This window comes from Littorina saxatilis, linkage group LG1 (genome assembly GCF_037325665.1).
Source record: "Littorina saxatilis isolate snail1 linkage group LG1, US_GU_Lsax_2.0, whole genome shotgun sequence".
Classification (NCBI taxonomy): domain Eukaryota; kingdom Metazoa; phylum Mollusca; class Gastropoda; order Littorinimorpha; family Littorinidae; genus Littorina; species Littorina saxatilis.
The window spans coordinates 82,676,846-82,698,907 of NC_090245.1; the positions used below are offsets into that span (position 1 = coordinate 82,676,846).

A 22,062-nucleotide genomic window follows, 5' to 3' on the forward strand; every position below is an offset into this window, starting at 1 on the left:
CCTGTGTCTGTGACATCACCTCCGCTGGGCTGGACAGCTGGGACACTGATGTCACAAACTCAAAGTGAAGCCGCCAGCGCTGGCACACTGAAACAAAGACAAGTCGCGTCAAGCGAAATCAAAACATTTAGTCCATCTGCTTGAAACTCAAAGATCGAGACAGAAAACCTGCAATCAGTCATTGATGAGACTTCTAAATCCTGACTTGCTGAAACCCGTAAACCGAGATGGGTCGAGCTGGTCCATATGTAAAAAGTGGTGATTATCATAACCAAATGAAGCAGAGCACTCATAAAGAGATCAATGAAACAAAGGGACATATGCGGTCTGAAAATAGCCGACATGTGCAATAAGAGTAAAAGAGAGTTATGTGGAACCACTGAATCTCCTGGCACCTGAGATAATAACAAGCATTAAAACAAGAGGCGAAGCCTTCAAGGCTCCCGTAAGAAATCGACAAACAGTAACACAAACTCAATCACTCCGTCACACATACACACACACAGTGAGCATAGACACGGTGCAAGAGTGGGAGACGCTAGATCTGGATCTGTCTGTCTGTAGCCTACTTACGGGGACACGACTGCCACTGAGATCGACACTGCCCTTTCGACAGCGCTTCCTCGCGCAGACACTGAAAACACTGTGCAGATCAACCTGTAGGAAATCTCCTTTCGGCTTTGGTATCTTCTTTATCTATTTTTTCTGGAGCCGCTACGAAACCGAACAATGTGAAATCGTCTTCCCCGAATCGGCGAATGCAGCTCGGCCGGTTAGAACTGAGAAGTGAATCTATACCACAATCCTTCACGCGATCTGACCTAACCTTGACCCCTGACCTGGTCTACACTACCACACACAACACAAACCAGTCACCTGTTTTTACCCCCCCCCCCCCAAAAAAAAAAAACCCCCCACCACCACCCGTTTTCTTTGGATACACACTTTATCTACATACGTGCCGACGAAATGTTGATCATTGCTTCAATACTTTGAAGCTGTTGCTTGGATAATAACCCGGTAAAATTAGTATTTCCGGTGTTCAGTCAAATGTTAAAGTTTCTATCACACACGCACGCACGCACAGACAGACAAAAGTTAGCATCGCATAGGCTACATTTACGTGAGCCAATAAACAAGTGCCTTTCATCTTCTTCTTTTTTTTAAGTGGTGGTCACCAGTATGAAAGAAACATTACACAGCACGTGGTGCTTCTGACAACAGAGATATAGACTGAATATTTCAATGGGCATTTTTAACTAGTCCATAAAACGCAAGAGAATCGGAACATACTGATCAATATCTTTCCTTGTACACATATCAAAATTTTACAAGCCAGGAGAATCCCACTATACATGTATATATATTCTTACATGATATCAAATGCGTTAAATATGTCTATCTGAACTTGTTTACTTCCAAAACTTAAACTAGAAAGGAACAAATCGTATCTGTGTATTAGACAAGAAGTATTGTCAAGCCTTTAACACACACACACACACACACACACACACACACACACACACACACACACACACACACACACAGTTTTATAAATACAACAACACACACACACACACACACACACACGCACGCACGCACGCACACACACACACACACACACACACACACACACACACACACACACACACACACACACTGTTATTTGCAGTGCACTAACCAATGTCAGTCATAAAAGCGGGGGTAGCAGTAAGAGGAATGGGAAGGTTAACATGGGTTCGCACAGTGTGGAGACACATCTCTTGATGTTTGACGTAGGATGTCACAGCTGACCCTTGACCTGGCTTCCGTCGACACTCCTCCGAAATCTGTTCCTCACTTTGGAGTGTCACAGAAAACTGAAAAGGAAATCACAATAAAATTGGTTAAAACAACAATAGCTAAAACATTGCAAGAAAACAATGACAACAGCACCTGAGAAAGAGAAATGAAAAAACAATAATTGTCAGTAAGTACTGGTGTCACATGACTGATGTGAAACAGTTGATTGGCTAATGGCAATGCGCTTAAAACTGTTACCGCACTCTTGGAGTGCGCTAACTTTTCCAGAGAGCGTATTCTTCCGCCCTTTTCCAAAGCGAGGCTGTGCCCCTTCTTTTGGTTTGAGAAGATTCTTCTCATCCTCCGTGTTAGTGACATGTAGCTTATCATCTCCACATTACCAAATGATGCTTGACCCTAAATTTCCCGCGGCTAAAAGCAGAAGTAGTTTTTTTCTGACAGATTTCATGCGCCTGTGCCACTGAATCTGTGCCTCTTCTTTCGACTTGCGAAGATTCTTCTCAGCCGCTGTGTTAGTGGCATGCAGCTTATCGTCTCCATACAGTGGAACCCCCCTTTTAAGACCTCCATAAATCTGAGAAAATCAGGTCTTAAAAAGGAGGGAGTCTTAAAATGGGGGTAATTTTACAGAGGCAGTGAACAGAAAGTCTGAGAAAACAAGGTCTTAAAAAGGAGGGAGTCTTAAATTGGGGGGTCTTAAAAGGGGGGTTCCACTGTATTACCAAACAATGATGCTTGAGCCTAACATTTCCCGCGGCTAAAAGCAGAAAGGTTTTTTCTGACAGATTTCGAGCTGGACAAAGCAGCATTTGAAAGTCGACTGATTCAATAGACTGTCCTACTCGTATATGTGAGGGCCCCAAAGGGGGGGTATCATCACGATCACGGGAAGGGAAATTTTAGCTTTCACGATCACAGTTACCTTGATTTTTGTTTTCACGATCACGAACACCAGTGGCAAATCACGGTCACGGTAAAAGTTGCATGTACAGAAAGCACGTGTCAAAGTAAACACAACCACACAGTAATTTGCTCCTCTGGATCTATTGTTTATTCAACACAAAGTGAGAACTGTTGCACTTTTTTGTTATTATTTTTTTAATTCTCTTTCATACACACATAGAAATACATATCATGATTTGTAATCAGTAACAAGAATGTTGTTTTCATTGTTTTCTCTCTCTCTCTCTCTCTCTCTCTCTCTCTCTCTCTCTCTCTCTCTCTCTCTCTCTCTCTCTCTCTCTCTCTCTCTCTCTCTCTCTCTCTCTCTCTCTCTCTCTCTCTCTCTCTCTCTCTCTCTCTCTCCACTCACACATTCAACTCCCACACCCTCACTCACACACATGAATATATACTTGCACAATTTCACATTTCCAGAGCTAAAGCTTGTAAACCCATTTTCTCAAAAACTATTGGGTGGATTGAAATTTAAGTACATGTATGTGTGATGGGTTCTTTATTTTCAACTTTGCCATACAATTTGAGGTACACCATCGCCTGGTTTCATGGCCTTGAAAAGGAATGCTACAGACCAAAAATGGTTTTACCTGAAAGAAGCGCGCAGTGCCACTGAGTCTGCAAAGCAGGCGAGCCAACTAGGGGGGTCCGGGGGCATGCCCCCCCGGAATTTTTTTCAAAAAACGGTTAAAATCTGTGCAATCTGGTGCATTCTGGGCATCATTTTCAGGGCTGTAATAGTGTTGTGATCTTGTTAAAAATCCCATTTTAGCCTCCCCCCACCACCATTCAACACACCTCCAAACTGGTGAAAACAACACTACTGTGCGCTGACTTCATTGAGACCGGCGCCCGGTCGCGTTGCGCAATATTCACATGGATCGTTTTTGCGGAAATTTTTCAACTTCACCGGAATAAATTTGACTTTACCGGATTTTGGAAACGGTTTTATCGGATTTCCGGCAATTACCGGAAAAGTAGCATGCCTGACAAAATCCCCAACGAACATGACTTTGATCGTCTTTGATCGTCTCCCCGCCATTGTTTCTGAATTTAACCCATTGTTGATATTAAAGTTTACAGGCGCTAAAATAAATCCAAGCTTAATGCAAAGAAGCGACAATTAGAATCTATGCCAAGCGTGTCCACGTTGCTGGGATGAAAAACACATTTCTAGTTTCGGTTTTGGCTACACGCAGACTCGATCTCGAACCAGTCGAGGTCACACTGAGCGAGTGACAGCCCGACGTGGCAATGTCGCCAATGTCAATGATCTCACTCAAAGATCAAACTCAAAAATCTTGAACAAATTTCAAGATCTTTGCCAACATTCAGAACAGTCATAGTGCAACATAGATGATATTTCGTCTTCGGAAAGACCGACCCGTAGCCGGGGCCTGACCTTTCCACCAAGGAAGGCGGCACTGATTCTCGCCGCCTGCTTTGGTCTGGCTTGAATCCACAAAATATAACAGAAGTTCGATGACAGTACCGCTGCACACCATTTTTGATCTTCGAATTCGAATTTGACTGAATGCACTCAAAACTTTTGCACGAAGCCCTTCCATTGGATGAAGTTTGGCAGACTTTTGCAATTTGCCTTCTGATTGGATCCCTTTTTGTGTGTGATTGGTTCTCTTAAAAGGAAGCAATCATATTTCTGAATGTGTTGTTGCTTCCCCTTCAATCGGGATTGGCTCCTTGACGAATAGAGGATCATAGAGTGATACAGTTGTGAAAAATGTACGTTGAAAATAAAATGCTTTGCAATAATGCCCATCACGATCACGAAAACAAATGACGATCACGATCACGAGATTTGATTTTTTTGTCATCACGGATCACGGGCAAAGTCCCATCACGATCACAGAAATGGAAATTTCGGCAATCACGGTCACAGAAAGGTCAAAAAACGCCAATCACGATCACGATTTTAAACCCTTTGGGGCCCTCATATGTAGCAGACGACACCATCAGTTCAGGACTGAAATGAACGATTTTCGCATATGTCAAGACAACTACGATGTAAAGAGAACACGCGAAGGCTTCAAAACATTCTTACCATGTAATCATAGCACCAACCTCCCAGATGAATGCAGGTACATTGCGAGAAATAACATGCCAACTTTATTTTTTTGCGAATGAGGGAACCAACGTGTCACTTTGAGTCGTTTGACATCAGGGGACGCCACTCAGTTGCTTGGGGGTCGTTCATTTTTTGGGGAGCATGGAACATTTCGGTACATGTTTTTTTTTATACCAATAATTAATACTTAAGTGAAACTGTATGCTAACGGGTACATTTCGCACAACTGTAACTCATACTGTTAGTTGCTAATCGATAAAACGGTACAGAGGGTAATCAAATCCTAAAATGCATGGTCGGCGATGAAACCCTCAATACCCCCGACATGTGCAAAGCGGACACACACACAAAAGTAGATCTAACTCGACCTGTCCACAATTTATGCAAACGCTGGCAAAAAAATTTGCCTTTTCAAACGTTCTAATCTATTGTCGTTACTGACAATCAATCAATATGAGGCTTATATCGCGCGTATTCCGTGGGTACAGTTCTAAGCGCAGGGATTTTTTATTTTTTTATTTTTTTTATGCAATTTATATCGCGCACATATTCAAGGCGCAGGGATTTATTTATGCCGTGTGAGATGGAATTTATTTACACAATACATCACGCATTCACATCGGCCAGCAGATCGCAGCCATTTCGGCGCATATCCTACTTTTCACGGCCTATTATTCCAAGTCACACGGGTATTCTTCTTCTTCTTCTTCTGCGTTCGTGGGCTGAAACTCCCACGTACACTCGTGTTTTTTGCACGAGTGGAATTTTACGTGTATGACCGTTTTTTACCCCGCCATTTAGGCAGCCATACGCCGTTTTCGGAGGAAGCATGCTGGGTATTTTCGTGTTTCTATAACCCACCGAACTCTGACATGGATTACAGGATCTTTTTCGTGCGCACTTGGTCTTGTGCTTGCGTGTACACACGGGGGTGTTCGGACACCGAGGAGACTGAGTCTGCACACAAAGTTGACTGAGAAATAAATCTCTCGCCGAACGTGGGGACGAACTCACGCCGGCTGACAGCGGCCAACTGGATACAAATCCAGCGCGCTGCCGACTGAGCTACATCCCCGCCCTACACGGGTATTGAAACAATCATAGTGCGCCAAGAGATTTATAGAGCAAATCTTGAAAATAATTATTGAACTCAGCGCTTTGCGCTTCGTTCAATAATTAATTTTCTTGATTTGCTCTATAAATCTCTTAGTGCACTGTGATGTCTCAATAACTTAAAATATACTGTACTCGTTTTAATAAAACATAGTTCCTGCCACCTAGTAAGCTTTCTCTCTGAGGTAACTTTTGCCCTGTGAGAACAATTTTCTTTCTATTTTCCTAATTTTCCTCTTGGGAACAATGATGACTTTTCTGTTGTCTCAGTGACTTATACTTCTTTATTTGGTGTTTAACGTTGTTTTCAACCACGAAGGTTATATCGCGACGAGGAAAGGGGGGAAGATGGGATAGAGCCACTTGTTAATTGTTAGTGACTTATACATATCCCTTAAAAAAAAAAAGAGAATGCCCTGTAAAACACATTCAGACCTCTGTTGTTATGCCTGTGGATTCTAATTTTAAGTAGTTTGACAAAATAACATGATTTTCAACACCCCAAAGCAAGTTCAAATCATAATTTTGGGAAACAGTTCAGTCATTTCTGGGGTGGGGACATCACCACATAAAAAATAACAACATAATTTTACAGAAAAAAATTATTATTTTATTTTTTACTAAGCCAGACGGTCAAGCTGCCTGTGGCCCTTATAACATAAGCAATAAGGCATAACAAGAACAATAGCACTAGTCATAACAAAGGTGAGAAAAAACAGCAAATATTTGGAGTAAATTTATGTTTGAAATTCAATACAAAATAGAAATACAGTAGTATTTGCTACAAACCTTTGATATAATTACATTCAAACATTTCAGATTACAATGAATGCAGCTTTATTGGTATTTTCTCACAAATAAACTATTTGTGGACATTTAAAAAATGTCATCTGCCTTTTGGGAGTTGCCCACATGCATATGTGAGTGTGTGTGCACATGTGTGTGCGTGCATGCATGCGTGCATGTGTGTGAGTACATGTGTGTATTTGTGCATATGTCTGTCTGTTTGTCTTTGTTTGTGTCTGTATCCATCCACCTGTCTACTTAACTACCTGTCTGCCTGCTTGTCTGAGTATCTGTTTGTATGCATCTGTTTGATTTGTATCTGAACCAAAAACAAGTTGCGTAAGGCAAAAATACAACATTTAGTCAAGCTGTCGAACTCACAGAATGAAACTGAACGCAATGCAATTTTTCAGCAAGACCATATACTCGTAGCATCGTCAGTCCACCGCTCGTGGCAAAGGCAGTGAAATTGACAAGAAGAGCGGGGTAGTAGTTGCGCTGAGAAGGATAGCACGCTTTTCTGTATCTGATACTCTTCGTTTTAACTTTCTGAGCATGTTTTTAATCCAAACATATCATATCTATATGTTTTTGGAATCAGGAACCGACAAGTAATAAGATGAAAGTGTTTTTAAATTGATTTCGAAAATTTAATTTTGATCATAATTTTTATATTTTTAATTTTCAGAGCTTGTTTTTAATCCAAATATAACATATTTATATGGGGTTTTTTCAATCAGAAAATGATGAAGAATAAAATGAACGTAAATTTGGATCGTTTTATAAAAAAAAAAATAATTTTTAAGCCACCAAGCTGAAATGCAATACCGAAGTCCGGCCTTCGTCGAAGATTGCTTGGCCAAAATTTCAATCAATTTGGTTGAAAAATGAGGGTGTGACAGTGCCACCTCAACTGTTACAAAAAGCCGGATATGATGTCATCAAAGGTATTTATCGAAAAAAAGAAAAAACCGTCCGGGGATATCATTCCCAGGAACTCTCATGTAAAATTTCATAAAGATCGGTCCAGTAGTTTGGTCTGAATCGCTCTACACACACACACACACGCACAGACACACACATATACACCACGACCCTCGTCTCGATTCCCCCTCTATGTTAAAACATTTAATCAAAACTTGACTAAATGTAACTACTTCATACCACAGGCATGCAAATCATCTTTGAAATGATCCCTTCCTCTTCTTCATGTCCAGTGTTGTTATAAAACTCAGACTCCTTAGTCAGCTGGTCTTGTAAATGATACAATTTATTTGTGGTTTCGGGGATGAGTTCTAATCACTTAGATAGCTTGTGTCGCATTACAGCTGTTAAATTTGTCTGTCACGTTTTCATCATAATAAGTGATCTGGTGATACTGGTCGAAGTTATGCTTCATGCACTGAAGATATTGCTCAGGGCACCTCAAATGTTTCCGCAGTTTATGAGTGTGTGCGTTTCATACCATGTAGCGGAAGCACACCAACACAAAATTGTGTGTTTGTGTGTTAGTGTTAGTGTGTGTGTGTGTGTGTGTGTGTGTGTGTGTGTGTGTGTGTGTGTGTGTGTGTGTGGTTTGCTTGTGTGAGTTTGTATTTGTAGAGAGATTTTGGTTTGGAAAATGGCTGGAGTGACCACTTATCATAACACTCACAGCTCTACATCAGGGATTTGCTATTTTATTTTCATTAGCAAAAATCACAATAAAAATGTTGGTAAATTTTCCAAAGAATAAAATCGTCACCTTTCCCCAAAGTGAAAAAAAAGTTTACGGCAACAGAGTTGGCAATTTGAAAAGAAGTTTCAGCATTTTGCCCACTGCCGACTTAAAATGACATCCCTGTACATTATTATCTTCTTAAAGAGTGCATATTCAGAACAGAACAGCATAAGACCACAAAAAAAGTTGTTGCTTCTGATGACAAAGCCAAACAAAAAACAGGTCACTTTCTTTTTCTATTTTAAATGGAAGACTGTTTTTCATGTGGAGCCGGTTATAGTTAAATTTTGGGAAAATAAATTTGATTTCAGGCCGGGAAAAGAGCAGTGGTTAATGGTAAACAAAGTAACCACTGAAACAAGATTGCAAATGTTACAATGGAAAATATTGCACAATATTTACCCTATAAATATTTTATTGTATAAAATAGGCATTTCCTCGAGTAATTGTTGTACATGTACTTATTGTGAGAACGAAATTGATTATATTGAACATTTGTTTTACTTTTGCCCGAAAATTATGTCCATTTGGAAATGCGTTGAGGATAAAGTGAACTGTAAATATAATATGATTATTAAAATTACCGTAAAGGAAGTTTTTTTGGGCATATTTGAAAATTCACAAAGTTCCAAGGCACTAATAAGTTACAGTAAAACCTGCGAGCAAAGGACGCTCTTGGGGAGCCTTGCCACTGTCCTTTGTAGCAAGGTGTCCTTTCTTATGAATATGAATGTGCCAACATTTTTTGGGGGAAAAAAAACCAACAGTCACTGATTCTTTTTTGCCACAGTGATTATTAAAACTCAAAGTTTTAAAGCCCGCAAGTTTTTTTGTTTGGTTTTTTTTTCAAAGAAAAGGAGAGAGAGAGAGAGAGAGAGAGAGAGAGAGAGAGAGAGCGAGAGAGAGAGAGAGAGCGAGAGAACGAGCGAGAGAGAGAGAGAGATAGAGAGAGAGGTGCAATCGGTTTCTTATCTGAAGCAATGGGCCATTCACTGGAAGATTCTTTGATCGAGCTGTTGAAAACCACTCGAAGAGTTCTTCGTTCAACTCATCATAGGTTGTTTTTCTTCTCTTAACACATTTTGCCGTCGATCTGGCACCGGAGTCCCACTGACTGAGAATTTGTGTTCGATCAGCTTTTATGTTGAAAATTTGAGTTTTTCCGCAATTCAGCTCATCAGCAACTTTTCGAACGGTCTTTATGACATCGACTCTCTCTTCTAAAGTCAAAATTTTTCGTTTTGGCATGATGAGACGAAGACGAAGGATGAGACGAAGATGCATCACAGTACAGAAAGTAGAAACCCGAAATGTTTGTGAGTTGACGGCATCGACCAATGTGCGTGCACCATACAAAAATCAACTTCTTTCAAGTGCTGTCATTGGCTTACAAAATAAGCTTCTCGCGCGTTCACATCGCCGGCGAGATTGTATTTGCAGAACCAAGATGGCGGACCAGCGTCTGCTAAAAGCTGACTTAGCTGTCTGCTTCAAGGGTTTGTCCGTTGTTGACAAGTAACGAACCCAATCGGGACCAAAAAAGGGTGTCCGCGTCCGCGCCTTTGAGGTGTTCGCTCTTTTAAGGTGTTTTTGAGAGTAAAATACATCCGTCCTCACTTGAATTGTCCGTTATGCAAAGGTGTCCGCCGAAATAAGGGTCCGCTAGATGCAGGTTTTACTGTATGTGAATTATTTGATTGTGATAGCCAAAATGTGTGTTGGTATTTATAGATATGGTTCCCCTCTGGATATTGTATGCATTTTTGAGAGGGAATTGTTATATAGAAAATACATTTAGATATAGTATTGTTAATGATATAGGTATATTTAAAGTAGAAACATTAATATAAAAAGCAGAAAAAAAGATCAATGAAGAAGGATGCTCCCCACCAACAACAACAATTTTAAAAAAGGCAAAAAAGAAAGGGTTGAAGCAGCCTGCATGCAACTGAGATCAAAAAGAAGAGAAAAAAAAAGAAAATTAAAAAAAAAGAAAAGAAAAAGGAAAAAGAAAAAAAAAAGAAAAAACCTTTGTTGTAATCTTAGTGTTATTTTTTTTTTATGGGCAAGAAAACTTGAAAGAATATGTTAATTATAACGTGAGTAGCAGTGCTCTGATCTCGAAGGGATGTTGAGAAACAACCAAAAGAATAAATACAAAACAGTCAGAAATAAAGAAATATTTACCATCCATGGAAAAAAAAAAATGAAAAAAAAAAAACAGTCTACCAACCTGGACACAAGGAATGCTGCCCTCAGAAAAATCAAACATGCCAACAATGTCTTCCCCCAATTTGAAGGCTTGTTTGAACAGCAGGAATTTGGCCACTTTTCCTTTGGAATTAGTGATGTTATAGGAATCTGGAATAAAAACAACATACAGTGAATGTCAAAGAATAAGCCATGACAGAAACAGATTTGGATAAAGAACTACATGTACTCTAAACATAATCTGTTTTGTGTCTTATATTGTCTGCTTGGCACCAACCACATAAAAAATGACAGCAACATTCGTGTTATTTCTTTATGGCCAAGAATCTGTCATGGCGTCGAAATAAAGAAAGAGCCCGCTTGAATTATTTGGCAGGCTCCTGCTTCTAATAAACTCTTTTTGCAAAGAACATTTTTGTGTTGGATGAAAGAGGATGAATGGACGAACGTTTTGGTATAACATGGTGGCAAATTTATGCCGTAAGCAGTGAATATCAGACTTGTGATTCCAACCTTACCTAGTCATTCTGGAGAGAAAAGCGTTACGCGATTTTGGGTGCTTTCAGTTTTGTAAGAACTGTACTCCGAACACATGCGCTGTCAACAGCAACGACCAAAAGATCTTTTTTTTTTGACAGCACAAAGACTTCTAAATCATGTATGGGAACTCTTTTTTTTTCAAATGCAATGGTACTCTGATGATATGTAAAATCCTAGTAAGATCTAAAACTGGTTTCACAAAAAGGGAAAAAAAAGGTGTGTGTTTTTCGCAGCTATAATGAATGCCAAGACCATGAAATCGACAGAAAGGGGAGTAACCCAAATGTTTTTTTCAGCTGTAAGGAAAGCCAAAACCATGACATCAACAGAAAGGGGAATAACCCAAGTTTGTGTTTCTTTGTTTTTGCCAGTTGTATTAAAGGCATATGTACGCGCTCCCGTGTTTACAAAGTGTAGTTTACCCATAATCGATGTCAAACGCACCATAAGACCATGTAATGACGATATGTCGCCATGCGCGGACCATATACATGCATTACAGCTTGTTTTAGAGTCTCCAAAACTTTGGATGTAAACAAAGACGCGGAGTTATTTCCCTTGCGTCAACGCTACCTCTGTTGGCAAATCTATAAATAGGACGATCCAGATCAAAATGAAAATTAACATATCTCAACATTGAAGGGGTCCTAGACCACAATATTTTGCAGGGAACTTAATTTAGCATGTCTCCAGCTGTTGGTAAAGCAATTAGCGTGTATAGTCATCGAGTACATATGGCTTTAAGCGCCAAAACCATAAAATCAACAGAAAGGGGAGTACGTAACCCATATTTTTGTTTTTGTCCAGCTGTAATACCAGAACCATAAAATCACAGAAAGGGAGTAGCCCATTTTTTGGTCAAGCTGTAATAAACGCCAAAACCATAAAATAAACAAAAAGGGGAGTACATAACCCACTTTTTTTTTTATTGTCAGCTGTAATGAATGCCAAAAACCATAAAATCAACAGAAAGGGGAGTAACCCACGTGGAGCTTTCCTTGCCGTGACAGTTGCCATGACCTGAAGCGCAATGTCCAGCACAGAGTTCTCTTTCCTTTGGTTGTGCAGGAAAGGGTTGCTAGGTCTGATCTCCTCCCCCTCATTGTACACACTCAGGTCATTCATGCCTGAAAAACATGGTATACAAGTAAAAAATCTATCAACTAGAAAAACACTTCAGGTCATTCATGCCTGGAAAACATGGTATACAAGTAACAAAATCTATCAACTAGAAAAACACTTCAGGTCATTCATGCCTGGAAAACATGGTATACAAATAAATAATCTATCAACTAGAAAAACACTTCAGGTCATTCATGCCTGAAAAACATGGTATACAAGTAAATAATCTATCAACTAGAAAAACACTTCAGGTCATTCATGCCTGGAAAACATGGTATACAAGTAAATAATCTATCAACTAGAAAAACACTTCCCCTCTCTTATACATGGGCCAGTTCTTCCTCTTGCACACAGGGAAGTGGTAAAACAATGAACAGTTCAAGAACACACACACACAAACACAAACACACACACACATGTACACACATTGCTGAGAACAAAACAGAGAGAACAAGATCGATGCTACATCGGTCTCGCATGACCCCCCTGGGATCTTGAGACAAGAAACAACAATAAACAAACAAACACAGACAGTGGCTGCTGGGGTCAGACTAATGCGTCAAAACAAAAAAGTATGCGTCAATGACCAAAGACAGAGGCCTGGACAGCAGCAGTTAAACTGACTTTTATAAGACAGAATAAAAAATAAAAATACTGACTGCACAAGTGCCTCAACCTTTAAGACGCTTTCGACTTTATTTTGACAATTTTTGGCTCACGTAAGTGTAGCCTATGCGATGCTAACTTTTGTCTGTCTGTGCGTGCGTGCGTATGTATGTATGTCTGTGGTAGAAACTTTAACATTTGACTGAACACCGAAATACTAATTTTACCTGGTTATTATTCAAGCAACAGCTTCAAAGTATTGAAGCAATGATCAACATTTCGTCGGCACGTATGTAGTTAAAGTGTGTATCCAAAGAAAACGGGTGGTGGGGGGTTTTGGGGGGGTAAAAACAGGTGACTGGTTTGTGTCGTGTGTGGTATGTAGACCAGGTCAGGGGTCAAGGTTAGGTCAGATTGCGTGAAGGATTGTGGTATAGATACAGTTATCACCGAGCTGCAGTTCGCCGATTCGGAGAAGACGATTTCACATTGTTCGGTTTTGTAGCTCCAGAAAAATAGATAAGGAAGATACCAAAGGAGATTTCCTACAGGTTAATCTGCACAGCGTGTTTCCAGTGTCTGCGCGAGGAAGCGCTGTCGAAAGCGCAGTGTCGATCTGTCCATCTGGCAGTCGTGTCCCCGGAAGTAGGCTACAGACAGACAGATCTAGATCTAGTGTCTCGCACTCTTGCACCGTGTCACCTATGCTTACTGTGTGTGTGTATGTGTGACGGAGTGATTGAGTTTGTGTTACTGTTTGTCGATTTCTTACGTGAGCCTTGAAGGCTTCGCCTCTTGTATTAATTGACTTTTAGTCTTGAAAACTTACCAGGCATAACCATGACTCTGAAAGGAATGCGCAGTAGTTTGGTGGCTGTGTCCAGTCGCTGGGTACCAATGATGACTTTGTACGAGTATTTTACTGCCTGCCCCCTGAATGAGGGTGGAGCTTCTGTTGGAATCGCCTCCTGATATTTGACTGTGAAAAAAAAGAGAAGAATGGGTGAAACCTAGAAGTTTTCTTTACTGTTCATGGTCATTTTCTAAGTTGCAAGTGATTCAACTTCAAGCTACAAGTCAATCAATCAAGAAATTAAAAAAAATTTCAGTCAGCAGGCAATTATAATCAATTAATATGTAAATAGCTACCAAAACTACAGCCTTCCCTACAACCCAAAATCCAAACCAAAAAAAGAATCAAGCAAACAAAAAAGATAAAACGAAACGAATAAAAAAAAGACCAGGTATGATTGAACTTTGAAATGTAATCAAGTAACAGAAAAGAGTTCTACTCACATGACTTAGAATCTCCTGGCTCAAGCCTCAAATTACAGAAGAGTATTTTTGGTTTGGTGCACATCACTGTTAGCCCTCGCTCTCCTGAAATCAATCAATCAATTAGATTACTGTGCAACAGGGTGACGCAGTAATCTCCCTATGCAGCAGCTCTGCAATGACATTTGTGACAAGAGCGTTGGCTATTTATCGTAGCTCGACGTTTCTTGACACATTGTACAGAACACATTGTGATGGGGTCCAACTGCTGTTGTCTCCTGGTATGCTTTTGGGAACCTTTGCATACCTATAGCACTTTTTATAGGGCTATTAATTGAGCTCTAAAATCTCAATTCTTTTTGACTGGCTTTGCCTCCAAAGGTGATTCTTGTGGTTCGGGCACTTGGTCACAACTGTAAAGGCTAATGCTCTCACGCAAAAAATTAATCAGTCACCATTCATTAATCAAACAAGCAATTAATCAATTATAAAAAGAAGTTCGATAAATTGTTTTTTCGATTCTTTTCTGTGAATGGCAGTCCTTGACTGATCACCCGCTTCAGAGTCTTCTTCTTCACTAGCAAATTTAATTGAGGCTTGCATTAAATCAACTCAGCTATATCATGATAAAATGTTAAAGCCTTTAAAACCTTTGTGGCAGGGTGACACAGTAGGTCCCCTTTCCTCCTTCAAAACCCAACTCAAAACATACCTGTTTCGTAAAGCCTTTGCTTAGCCTGAGTAGACTCTCCACAACTCTATCCTGTTTTGGAACTCTCTACCCTGTATGTGCTTAATGGTCTCTTTGTCAATGGTATCTTTGTGTGTGCGTGTGTGTGTGTGTGTGTGTGTGTGTGTGTGTGTGTGTACTTTTAACATTGTACGCTAAGTTTTTGCTTAGTGCTTGGGTTCTTGGTGTTATGTCTCAGTTAAATGTATGCTTTGTATGCTTGTTGATTTGTGCTAGTTTATTCTATAATGAATTTGTAAAGCGCCTGGAGCCAATTGATGGGACTCGCGCTATAGAAAAGTTATTTATTATTATTATTTAAGTTATTGAGACATCCCAGTGCACTAAGGGATTTATAGAGCAAATCGAGAAAATTCATTATTGAACGAAGCGCATAGCGCTGAGTTCAATAATTATTTTCGAGATTTGCTCTATAAATCCCTTAGTGCACTGGGATTGTTTCAATAACGATATTGTCGGTACCGCCAGAGAAAAAAGAAGATACAACACGCACATTTTGCTACGCGCATTTGAATAGGCATAACTGTGTGGTCAGGTCGTATAGAAGATCTACTTTTGTGTGGGCTGTCTCGTGTGTCGTGCTTTCATCACACGCAAACTCTTGTTTTAATTTCTGTTGGTAAATTCCAGTGTAGCGTTAAGCTAAACAGTGATGATCTTTCTCTCATTTGAACTCGGAGAAAGGACTGTGCTTTCAGTTATTTGCGGTTCGAAACCTTCATCGAGCTTCGACAGATTGACTGTGCAGAGTTGTGCCCCTTGCCAAGGTCGACGGAAAGCCCATTTTCAAAATAAACGTACGTGGCATGTTTTTCGTGTGGTATCTTCCCTCATCGGGGAGTCTGGTACTAAATATGAACGGTAAGAATGCTCAGAACCCTACACGTATTAGATCTATATCCCCATCGTTTTATCGTTCACATTTGCCTAACATGTTAATTTGCTGAGCGGGATTTATGTCGTCTGCTAGGCTATTGCACTGAGTCTCATTTCAAAAACAAAAATTGCTCGTCCCGTTGCACTGAGTCTGCACACATAAAGCAGGCTGGTAATAAGTCTTATATGTGGTAAGAACGTTCTAAACCCTACACGTTTTCGATTCCGATTGTTCTTGCCTTAAAATAAACGGAAAACATTCATTTACTGAACAGATGCAGTCGTATTTCAGTGTAGTCTGCTACGTGCTGATCTAGCTGCTACGTTATCGGAATAACACTTGTGTTTTCTGTTAGCTGCTGGGAATTGTATACTAACTCATCATTTGGTAATGTGGATAATAAGGTACATGCCACCAACATGGCATAATTATGAGAGGAATCTTCGCAAGTCGAAATTGAAAAATTAGACACAGCGGGTTCTATTTTTAGATCAGTGCAACTGTGGGCGGCACAGGCGCATGCAATCTGTCAGAAAAAAACCACTTCTGCTTTAATTGAAAAGCAGGACATTTATGGTCATAATCATTGGTATTGTGGAGAATATAAGCTACATGTCATTAATTAATTCTGAGGATGAGAGTACAGTCTCGCTTTGGCAAAGGGTGTAAGAATACGCTCTGTGGAAAAGTTAGCGCACTCCAGGAGTGCGCTAACAGATTTAAGCGCATCGCCATTAGCCAATCAACTGGTTCACATCAGTCATGTGACACCAGTACTTACTGACAATTATTATTATTATAACAGCTTAGAGGTTGTCTCCCTTGGATTAGCAGAGCTGACTATGGCAAGTCATTACTTTTCTGTTATGCTCTAGCAGCCTCTGCCTTGACCAAACAGACACAGTCATTGTGTTATTGATCTAGTCTAATCTCACCTCTGATTCAGTGGACGCCGCTTAATAAAACCGCGGTTAATAGAGCCAGCCGCTTATAAAAGCCGATTTCAGACGGTCCGGATTTATCACTATATCTTATGTATTAGAAAAAGCCGGTTAATAAAACCAACCCGCCGCTTATTAAAGCCAGTTTTCTCAGAGAAATCACGTAGTTTGTGACTAAAACTCGCATTATCTTGTTCTGATGTGGAAGACGACCAACAAACAAACACTCATAAAATCGTTCTTCTCTGCCGAGTAATGATTCGTGACGGTGACAGTGAAATTATTGATGTACCGAAGTGATCAAAGTACACGTACATGTACATAATTAAAACAAAAGTTCCACATCCTTCGTGAAGTTTTGTTTAGATTCAAACAAGTGTAAATGACGAAAGAAAGTGACTGAGTGACGTAAACAAAAGAGAAGATTTTTTTTTCTTTCGAAAATGACGTATTCCTGGACCGCTGGTTAATAAATCCGCCGCTTATTAAAGCCATTTTTCGTCGGTCCGGAAGTGGCTTTATTAAGCGGCGACCACTGTTTGACCAACTTTGGTTCCAAAAACATCTTAGTTTTAACTTTTTATTATTCGATTACGAGGTTTGGATAACAAGTAACTTGTGCTACCCACCTTTATTAGGAACAAAAGAGGTGTCACAGCCTGTACTGGAAGCCTCCTCGGTGGACATTATTTGTGTCTTGTGCAGCTGCACTCTGGACTCGCTCACTGTGCACTGGCAAATGATCTGGACGCTTGACCATGCCACTGTGTCCACCTCCAAGCTAAAAACGGTCAATCACACATAGAAGCATTTTAATGGTCCATTGCTGTGCTTGTTGAAAAAAACAACTCTACCCTCCTGTGAGCCATAATTTATCAACCACATTAATTGGTGATGCTAGCAGCCCACAGCCTAACCATGGGCATCACGCAGTTTGCTTCTTTAAAGCTGAAGTGCACCAATAAAACTAATTAATTGGCTTTTGAAGAAAAGGACACAACGCACCTTCGATCCATCTTTGACTACCCTTGATACTTTCCCCCTGATGTGTGTGTGTGTCTCTCCTGTGTCCTTTCCAAGTCTCCCATGCGTGCCCCTATGAAAGGTCCAAGCTGTTCAACGAGGTATCAGTCTAACGTCAGTCACACTGTTGTACTGCAGTGCACGAAAGAATAGCTTTCACCATGGCTTGCTTTCGAAAGAAATGACAGGTTCATGGTTTACATGCAGATTGAGCACTTGTGACAACGGCTCTGGCTTTATATAGAGCGCGCAGTGGGAGACTACAGTAAGAGTAAGACACTTGGGACACGCACCAATGCATCAAAGGAACATGAGTACCCTTTCTTTCTTTTCTTTATTTGGTGTTTAACGTCGTTTTCAACGACGAAGATTATATCGCCACGGGGAAAGGGGGTAGATGGGATAGAGCCACTTGTCAAGTTTCTTTTTCACAAAAGCACTAATCAAAAATTTGCTCCAGGGGCTTGCAACGTAGTACAATATACTACCTTACTGGGAGAATGCAAGTTTCCAGTACAAAGGACTTAACATTTCTTACATACTGCTTGACTAAAAATCTTTACAAAAATTGACTATATTATATACAAGAAACACTTAACAAGGGTAAAAGGAGAAACAGAATCCGTTAGTCGCCTCTTACGACATGCTGGGGAGCATCGGGTAAATTCTTCCCCCTAACCTACCCAGGATGGTCAAAGATGCATCGGAGCTGCATAGTGCCCCCTCTTTCTTTCAAAAGCCAATTTATTAGTTTTACTGGTACTCTTCAGCTTTAAACTGTCTGAATATTACTTGACACACAAGTTAGTGTATTGCCTGCGTTGATATCCTTATAATTGTTATATTACCCTTAGACTTAACATTAAGTCAGTGATACAGAAGAATCAAGCATTATACAGATGTATTGCCAAGCTCACAGAGCAGTCATCAAACCCTACCATAGTGAACCTATGAACCTACCATATGTGAAATTGCAAATACCAAAAGCAAACTAAAGTGAACAACAAGTGTTACAGTTTCATTAAATTAAAAAGTAATTATGGCACATACAAAAGTTGATTTTAATCAATAATCCGCAATGAGAAAAATCACTATAAATAGAAATGCGCACTCATTGTTATCCCTGGAAATGTTGGTGATCATGATTTCACAGTTGATGGTCTCCCCTGCCAGAAAGACTGGCCCCCGGGGTAGACATGCTGTCACTTCAATCATGATGAGTACAGGGTTCAAATCCTCTCCTTTTGCTGAATGTCACTTTCTACTAAAATATTGAGATAAAAAAAAGATAAAAATTACAACTGTGTAATAACAGAAGAAATCATACACAAGCTAAATATAAAATGGTCAAACAAATCGACAATAACATTATGGCATTTCTCAGTCTTTTTTTTTTCTTCTTCGTTCATGGGCTGAAACTCCATCTGGTGCAAGGAGGAGCACGCAAGTACTGCCACCTACAGAATGCAGCAAGCGGCAGATAGGCTGAACGCATGGGCAGAAGATTGGTGCGTCTCCATCAACAAGGAGAAATCCTCCACCACCCTATTCACACTGTCGCCAAAGCAGAAAGCCGGAACCATTAGGCTTGGTGGAACTCCTCTGAGAGAGGATGAAGAAGCAACGTACCTTGGTGTCACCTTTGATAGACGGCAGACCTGGAAACCACACATTGCACAGGCAGAGACGAAGGCCCGGCGCAAGCTAGCCATACTCAGGAAGCTGGCAGGTACCAACTGGGGAGCGAACGAGAAGATACTGAAGACAGTATACCAGGGAACAATCAGACCCCACCTCGAGTACGGCTCCACAGCGTGGTCAACCTCAGCCAAGACAAACCTGCAGACCCTTGACCGTGTGCAAAACCAGGCCCTCCGACTCATCACCGGTGCAATGAAATCCACGCCCATCAAGGAAATGGAGAAGCTTACCACCATCCAACCCCTCTGTCAGAGAAGAGAAGCCAAGACTATGGTACAGGCCGAGAAGCTCAAGTGCCTACCCGACCACCCCATGAAGCACAGACTGAGCAACCTCACCAAGAACCGGCTTAAACGGAGCAGTTTTGTACACGAGAGCAAGAGACTTTCTCGACAGTACAGGGAAGTCCTTCCACAGAACACTCTACCTCTGACTCAAGAAGAAGAGGAAACCCCCAAGGCAACAGAGAAACCAGGCATCCAGATCTGCACCAGTGTTCCACATGTTACCTCAGGAGAAGATCAGAATGACACAGCTCGACAGGCACTCACCTTAGCCCTGATCGACGAACAGTACCCAAAAGAGGCGTGGATCCATGTATACACCGATGGATCAGCAACTAACGCCGTGCTCAATGGAGGTGCAGGCATTCTCATCCAGTTCCCTGGGGGACATACAGCTACATCCAGCGTTGCCACTGGCAAACACTGCTCAAACTATAAAGCAGAAGCAGAAGCTCTCATGCAGGCCGCCTCCTTCGTTCAGGACTCCGCAGACCCTTGCTACCAAGTTGTCTTCCTCTCGGACGCCCTTTCAGTCCTTCAGGCCCTAGAGAACGACAAACTCCCACAGCTGGCCAAAGCATTACAGATGGTCAGACAAACCAGAAGAGTTGTCCTCCAGTGGATACCAGCACACTGTGGGATACCAGGAAATGAAAGGGCAGATGAGCTGGCAAAAGAAGGAGCCGTGGAAGACCAACCTGAAAACAGTGTCAGCTTTAGTGAGCAGAAGACAATCATCAAGGCATTGATGAGGCCAAGGACAAACAGAGATGACTACCACACAATGTCCAGAGAGCAGCAAGTCAACCTCATCAGACTGCGTACTGGCCACAACAGGCTCAATGCTCACATGAACCGAAAGTTCAAGCTGGCGCCATCACCAACCTGTGCCTGCGGTCAAGAGGACCAAACAGCGGAACACATCTTACAGCGATGTCCCTTACTAGATGAGGAACGAAAAGAAGTGTGGCCGTCACCAACTCCCTTGCAGACCAAACTATACGGCAGTCGACAGGAGTTGGAGAAAACGACAACATTTATCACCAGTGCTGGACTGATTGTGTAACCTCTGCGAACGCCAAGAAGAAGAAGGGCTGAAACTCCCACGTTCTCCCATTTTTTTCTTTGCACGAGTGGGTTTTTACGTGTATGACTGTTTTTAACCTGCCATTCAGGCAGCCATATGTCGCTTTCGGGGGAAATAATTTCTCAGTCATTCTTGGGTGTCTGTTTGATTGGAGTTTAGCTCGCCTATTCTTGTAACATCCTACTGTGTTCCGGCCCAAACCCTTACTCTGACCCTCCGGAACACAAAAGTTTCATAACACCATGGGCTTTGGGTTCAAAGGACATTAACTAAAAGACGGCATTTGAAAAAAAAAAGACCCACTGCACAAAAGACCAAAAGACCAAGAGCAATCTGACTGGGGGAGAGTGGTCGAATGGGGTTCATGTGGGGAAGAAGATCCAGATGTATGAAAGGTAACCTCCCTCATTTCAGTAGCTGTAATTTGCATTCATCTGTGTAGATCAACATACCCATCTTACATTCTTAGTGCACAAAAGCATTAAAACGTACATCCCATACGCACCGAAAAGGTATAATCCGTATATACATGTATAAGCATTCATTTCATTCACAGTTTGTGTATTCCTTCCACTGACACTTGCACATACTCCTGATTTAAATGTTAATCCCATGGAAGTGACATCAAATACTGAAATTCCTCACACGGGGCTAAACCAGAATATTGCCTACGCTTATTATAGCCGCCTTTTTTTTCTCTTAACTGTAACACGCTAAAGTTCAAGATTACCCAAATCTCTTTCTCTTAAACCGCGTAGGTTCTACACATACACCAAAACAAATTCAAAACACCAAAACAAAACAAAACAAAAGGGGCATCAAAACATAAAAAAGACAAGCATTTCGGTTTCAAGACTGACAAGAAACTTTTTAGAAAGGGCACTGACATAGACCATTTATCAAGCTAAATCGGTCAAAAATGCAAGTACTTCACAGTCTTCCTTTTTTTAAACAACAAATATACAGTAATCCACCGGCACTTACACATTTTACTGCATATAGCACAAGGAAGTTACTCGAAATTAAGAAATATCTGTGTTTTCTTCAGCAAGCACTACGATGTGTACAAAAACAGAGAAGGCGTCTGCTTTTGTTTAATACGTCATCAGTCTCTGCTGTCGTCATTTACAGAACGATTTACTTAAAATATATTTTAAACAATAAACAGACAAATAAATA

General features: G+C 40.9%; 1 protein-coding gene across 1 annotated transcript in view; it reads right to left on the reverse strand.

Moving 5' to 3' along the window:
- Positions 1-21,987, reverse strand: part of LOC138981644 (RAB6A-GEF complex partner protein 2-like) — a 24,071-nt gene extending 2,084 nt beyond the window's left edge. Inside the window, exons 1-9 of the mRNA XM_070354641.1 lie at positions 21,868-21,987; positions 18,923-19,075; positions 17,418-17,569; positions 14,241-14,324; positions 13,774-13,923; positions 12,203-12,343; positions 10,699-10,826; positions 1,682-1,859; positions 1-87 (exon numbers count right to left, since the gene is read on the reverse strand). The exon at positions 1-87 is cut by the window's left edge and continues 2,084 nt beyond it. Of these exons, the coding sequence (XP_070210742.1) occupies positions 1-87; positions 1,682-1,859; positions 10,699-10,826; positions 12,203-12,343; positions 13,774-13,923; positions 14,241-14,324; positions 17,418-17,569; positions 18,923-19,026 (1,024 nt within the window). The 5' untranslated portion in view covers positions 19,027-19,075; positions 21,868-21,987. The remainder of the gene's footprint in view (positions 88-1,681; positions 1,860-10,698; positions 10,827-12,202; positions 12,344-13,773; positions 13,924-14,240; positions 14,325-17,417; positions 17,570-18,922; positions 19,076-21,867) is intronic.
- Positions 21,988-22,062: the final 75 nt, after the last annotated feature.